The sequence below is a fragment of the Hypomesus transpacificus genome, chromosome 9 (assembly GCF_021917145.1).
Source record: "Hypomesus transpacificus isolate Combined female chromosome 9, fHypTra1, whole genome shotgun sequence".
Classification (NCBI taxonomy): domain Eukaryota; kingdom Metazoa; phylum Chordata; class Actinopteri; order Osmeriformes; family Osmeridae; genus Hypomesus; species Hypomesus transpacificus.
Window position 1 is genome coordinate 6,934,049 of NC_061068.1, and position 6,246 is coordinate 6,940,294.

Genomic DNA, 6,246 nt, shown 5'->3' on the forward strand with positions numbered 1-6,246 from the left:
CCCCCCCCATGTTTGGTATTACAGATTGGCCAGTATCAACAGAGGTGTTTTAGGGGTCATTCCATAAGAGATGTTAAACTGCACACCCTTTCCAGCCAAAGCTGTGAAATACCTACAAATCAATGAAGTAAGAAATGACAGCTACACAAACACACAAATGTTAAAACATTTATTGCTTTATCTGAATACTGCATTGAAAGCAAAAGCATTCAGAGTATACACAGAAATTATACATTATATATGGTTTCACAAAGGCAGTGAACACATACTGTATTACAATCTACAAAAATCTACTTTACAGAAATTTAAAATTCTAAATATCAAAAAGTAGAGCTGAACCAGGAGTGTGGATCTGGTAACCAGTGACTGTTCTGAATATCTGTCAGTGAAACAACATGGTGACATCACAATACAAAGCAGAATTTCTCTTTGTACTTACAGCTGGTTTGGGAACCTAACAGACTGCCAAAAGCATTCTAAAAAATAAGTTGGTGAACTTGAAATGATCATATAAATTAGGGTTGTTCATTGCACCCAAAATGATATAATCTGACATAGGAGTCCTCAACAGGGTCAAAGTACCATGTCATAGCAACCTGTTTCAGTGGAGTTGGTAGTGTATCATATCAAAGACAACACATTGGTTTAAAAGGAGAATAAGGACACATACGGAGAAAACTGCTTCAAAGCTCCCATCTCCCAATGAGATAGATGAAATATTACCAAAGAAACAAAGACATCTTTTCTCAACAGCCAGGATGGCAGTTGAGTAAAGCAATAGTGGTATGGGGCGAGTGCTGAGCCTCAAGCTGCACTCCCATCTGGACAGTGAGAATGTGTGGCTGGTCTATCCTCTTTCCAACCCTGGCAATTTAGAGCTGCTAGTAACCCACAGAGAGACAGGACTGGGACTGGGGCTACACAACAAACAGCTTCCTACATTTCTGCCTAATGCCCTTATAGAGCAAAGGGGCAGAGGGGGCCAGATATACATCTTCTGAGTCAGCACATCTGTATCCCCAATGATTGACCAAGGCTGAAACAAACCCCATTGCAGGCCACAAGCCTTCAATGAAATGCAGAGGGTAGAAAAACAAATATATATATATATATTCCAGTAGGGGAAAAAAAAGAAAGAAAACAGGCCTTCAATTCCAAAATAAACAGTTTGCCCAAATCAATGCCAGGTGGCCATTTAGAGGAGTGTCCAAAATTGAGACAAGGCGTTCAGTATCTAGAGGGCTAGGTGTGATGCCCTTGGCGCCAGTCAAGCTGGACTGGAGAATTGGAGTTTTATGGTCACAGACAAATCCAGGAATCCCGCTAATCCTGCTCCATAGGTTCGTCACTGGTCCCCGTGTCTACATTGCCACTCTCCATGGCGCCCTCTGTGGGTGTCTCAGGTGTACTGCTCGAGGGTGAAGGAACTGCCTCTTCACTTGTCGTCTCCTCAAAGTGACTGCTGCTACCACTGCTGCTGACAGGGTCACTGTTTTCACTGCTGGCCTCAGGGCTTTCAAGGACACCAGCAGGGGCCTGCTGCTCCGACTGGTCCATGTCACTAGCCTCCTCCTGGGAGCCACAGGGGACCTCCCTCTCAGACAGCCCCTCCGGACCCCCACCCTGCCCTGGCCCTGCCGACACCTCCGACTGGGTGCTCGATGGCTCTGTGGGTTGGAAGGACAAAGGGGATTCATAAGGGAACAACTGGGATGATACTTTGATCACAGTGCATGCACTCAAATACAGCTTCTCGTGCTCAGGAGATTTAACCAGGAGCTATATCCCAAAACGTGCCCTTCGTGATGACGTCATAAGGAAACGGATGACGGATGTCCTACCTTGGTCGTCACAAGTTGAGAGGGCAGCCGCCTCGTTATCTTCTTCCTCGTCCTGATCTTCGTTCTCCTCCTTCTCCTGGACCATGGACTCGGCCTCCTCCGATAGGCTGTCTGCGTGTGGGGTCCTGAGAGGGTCCGCCTCCTGCTCCTCCTCCTCTTCGTCGTCCTCCTCGTCGTCCTCCTCGTCCTCGTCCTCCTCCTTGTTACACTTCAGCCTCTTCACGTCATGCTGCTCGGCCTCCATGTCCTCCTCTTCCTCCTCCACATTGTGTTTGTTCTTCACAGAGCTCCCAAGGGCACCTCCCGTCGCTGACACGTCACTGAAAAGTGTGTGTGTGTGTGTGAGGGGGGGGGGGGGGGGTCACAAAACACTGAGGTTGATCACACGTTGCTATGCAGCACAGTCAGTCAGCTTATAGTATCATGCAACTACCTAGGGGCTGTGTTGTGTCCCTGGTCTGCTGTAGAGTCCTTGTTTTCTGTGCTGTCTGGGAGGCCGTTGGTTGCAGCCGAGCTGGCTAGGGAGAGCTTTGGTCTGCCCAGCAGCCTGAGAGTCCCTGGACCATTGATTTTCCTGAGAGGGGGACCACATAAGACATTCTAACACCCTCCTATAAAACATTGTGTTTATATTTTTGAAAGGATGTTTGCAGCATTTTGAATGTAAGGTTTACATTTAGACATTTAGCAAACGCTCTTATCCAGAGCGACTTACAGTAAGTTAGAGGTGAGCGGTATACCGGTATGAACGCGAATACCGGTATTGCGTTGTGCCATGATATGGATTTTGCCATATCATGGATATCACAATATATTAATAAATGTAATAGTAAAGTGTTCCTGTCTGGTATAAAATATAAGTCAAGTGATACTGCCTAGTGGGTTGGTTATTTTTTACAAAAAAAACATGCCGCATGGACGCTGCATGCATTGTGCCAGCCAATGAGAGTCAACAAACATGCTAGCGCAACTCCAGAGGAAGCAAACATTCATCTGAGTAAACTGCTTTTGTTGGCAAGTGTAAGCAAGCATAATGATGTCTGAAAATAACGCCAGTGGGTTTGATTTGCCGGACAAAGAAAAATTGGTTAAAAAAATTGAGCCTCTGTCGTTTGGAAATGATTTTGTTTCAAGTTATCCGACATTGATCAACAAACAGTAGCCTTCTCTGTAAGTTGTGTCGTCGAATTGTGCTAGCCAAAAGGTGGAAACACTAGCAATCTCTTTCACCACCTGAAAGCCGTGCATGAAAATGAATCTACAAGGAATGGGTTTGACAAATCCAATACATGGTTGGTTATAATTGTGAAATGTATGTTTAATGTAGGCCAACAAAATCGAGTATTCAGCCATGCAATAACTGTTCATAGCTAGAGCTAACTCTACAAATATTTAACCGTTTTTTGCGATCCCATAAACGTAGGCTACGTTGAACGGGTAAGGCTACTGAGAAGTCGATCTTCCGTGGCAATTAAACGCTGCAAAAAATTCAACTCATGTGACAGTGACACACCAAAGTTACCCAATCCAAATCCGAGTGCAGTAGATAAGCCACTGCAGTGCGGATTGCATTGTCATGACATTTTAAGAATAACTAATATATCGTGATGAATACCGATACCGTCAGTGCTTACAAATTATACCGTGATAAACGTTTTAGGCCATACCGCCCAGCCCTACAGTAAGTGCAGGGACATTCCCCCGAGGCAAGTAGGGTGAAGTGCCTTGCCCAAGGACACAACGTCATTTGGCACAATCAAACTGGCAACTTTCAGATTACTAGCCCCATTCCCTAACCGCTCAGCCACTCCCAGTTTAGAATCAATCACTGGATCTCAACATTACCTCTCTGTAAATGCAGATGTGTTCCCAGGCAGCATGACTCCATTCATTCTGTTTAGACCACTGCATCCATTTTTCCTTCAAAGGGAAGTAAGAAATCAAATGTAATGCTGCTTTTGGTTCAGTAGGAGATATACAAACAGTGATATACTGTACTTTAAATGTGCATAATATAAGAAAATTGGACCCTTACTCTGAGGTAGGATGCACACAGCTGACGACCATTACATTCTTTGGAGAGAAAAAATTAATGTTATTGAACTAAAAAATAATAATAAAAAAATAAGAGAAATTAAAACGGTTCAAGATTAAATTCCGCCTCACCTTCTCCACCCCCCTGAGAAACTTGTCTGTTCCTGTGTAGTTCCTCTTGGGCTCGGTCAGTAGCTCACACAGACGCTGGATGGTGAACGGAATTCTAAAGGCAGTCAAGACAAAGCGGATGTGACACAACAGACAGCTGGATAAGAATTCAATTGACATTATGCCCTAAAGATGTGTAGCATTGTGCGGTCTGAAGAAAAACACTCTTCAGTAGATGGCGCCATTGTGTAAAGATGACATTTACATTTTTAGATAATAGCACATACATGGAAAGGGTGTTTGTGTCTAAAAGTTACTGATGAAATTCCTAGTCTATTTTATTTTACTGGTCGACTTTCTTATTTACCCATTGTATCCATTGACAATCTTCAATATTCTTTCCTTCATGTCTTCAAATGGAATAGACTCCACATTAGAATTGGCAGAACCTCGTTGCTCCGGTGCTGTAGCTTTGAAGTCATCCATGACTTTCTCCAGTTTGAAGAGGAAATAGCTTTTGAACTGAGACCACTGAACCCTAGGACAATAACGTACAAGAGACAGGTCGAGATTTAAATAGTTAGTTGACATATAAGAACCTAAATAACATTTGCAATAACTTAACCCAATACATAAAACGTTGAAATCTTTTCGGTTGTATCGATTTTCAAACTACTAGCCGACATATGGCAAGACCTTACTTATTTCCCCCCATGATTCCATAGACATTACACAGGTAAATTCCTTAAAGTCTAATTCAATTTGCATAAGACTTGTCAAGTGGGACATTGAGGTCATCAAAAGTTGGACAATGGAATAGTGACAGTGGAACACAAATAAACTGTCTTGGTAGCTAGCTAAACACAGATTTAGGATCTAGATACAACTCACATGGTCTCTCCAGTTTTGGCAACATGACACAAAAACTGATCCAAAGGTGGAGACGGCTCCTTTTTCCCTTTCTTCTCAAAGTCTGTAGAGACACACAGTATTGTCAAGTACATTAAAAACATATTTTAAAAATGGATGGAGAGAAGGAACATAACGCTGGAGATACTTCTTAATGAGCCATAATGTAGTGCTAGATGCTTGGCCAGTATTGATTGGCTTTTTAATCGTACCCTGTTGGTAAAATGTAGCCAACTACACTTGCCAGCTAACAGCGTTAGTTACCTACCCAACGTAGTTGACCATCAGGCCTAAGTGATGTTGTTGTAACAAAAAAGCAAGCTATTTTAACTACGTTAACTTACTATTCCAGCTACACTAGCACCTGACTTCAAGTTAGTTAGCTAGGTAGCTAAACTGAACAATGTTTTCTCATTTAGCTAGCTAGGATTTATTAGACATAATTTGTCAAGGATACATAGCTGGGCAAGCTGACTAACATCACAAAGTATTTACATAATAGCTAGAGCTAGCTAGCTAACGTCCCTTAGCTTACCTTAGCAAACTTAGCCTAGCTAAAGATGCCATAGCTAGCTAGATGGTGTACCAAATTTAGCTAGCAAGCAGTTTGGAATCACTGTAGATAGCTATCCTACTGACGTTACTAGGATATTCACATAGATAAATTAAAGCTAGCGTTACCTCTTGTCACGGTTAACGTTATCTAGTGAGCTAGCCAACTACAGTAATTACCTGTTACTTAGCTACCTAGTTGCATCCACCGGCAAGCCAGGAAGAATAGCTGATAGGTAGCTAGGTAAGGCTAGCAGCACATATTCAACACATTTTGGCATTATAGCCTACCAATAACTTTACTCTAAATACAAAATAACTCCTCGTATTTTAAGATGTGCATATATTATCATGAAGCCAAATGACCTTTTAGAGCTTCTTGAATTGAGTCAACTTCCATTATGTCGTTGCCCTCTGTCAATCTCTTGGATCCAGCTAGCTAGCTAGAGGCACGCAAACTGGTGGCAGGCAGCGCTCTAAACACAAAAGTGAAGAAGCAGCATTTTTAATATGGCGCTTGTGAGGTCAGAGACTGACTGTCGGCAACCAGTCAATCGAATAATGTAGCGAAATAGTTCTTCTTCTGTCAGTAAGATAACCTGTTTAGAAATCTGAATTACTAGACTCGTCATCTGTCGAACGACAAGAAGCTAAGTGAATAGATGTGATTAATTACGCACTTAGATTTGACGTTACGGGATAACATGCACATAAAAAGCCTGCTGTAGCCTATCAATAGATTCATTAACCATATACTATAGCCATGATACTGAAATAATAAGATTACACAATATTTGCT

General features: G+C 42.5%; 1 protein-coding gene across 2 annotated transcripts; it reads right to left on the reverse strand.

Moving 5' to 3' along the window:
* Positions 1–154: 154 nt before the first annotated feature.
* Positions 155–5,942, reverse strand: ppp4r2b (protein phosphatase 4, regulatory subunit 2b). Of its 2 annotated transcripts, none has more exons than XM_047026318.1 (9): positions 5,814–5,942; positions 4,878–4,959; positions 4,354–4,524; positions 4,008–4,101; positions 3,877–3,914; positions 3,687–3,761; positions 2,275–2,415; positions 1,842–2,161; positions 155–1,667 (listed from the first exon to the last, which is right to left on the reverse strand). In XM_047026318.1, exons 1-9 carry the CDS (start codon positions 5,845–5,847, stop codon positions 1,324–1,326), a joined length of 1,299 nt encoding a protein of 432 aa, XP_046882274.1. In that variant the 5' UTR covers positions 5,848–5,942; the 3' UTR covers positions 155–1,323. The 2 variants fall into 2 exon arrangements, with proteins under 2 accessions (XP_046882274.1, XP_046882275.1); XM_047026319.1 differs by lacking the exon at positions 5,814–5,942 and adding an exon at positions 5,628–5,743.
* Between the last annotated feature and the right edge of the window lie 304 nt (positions 5,943–6,246).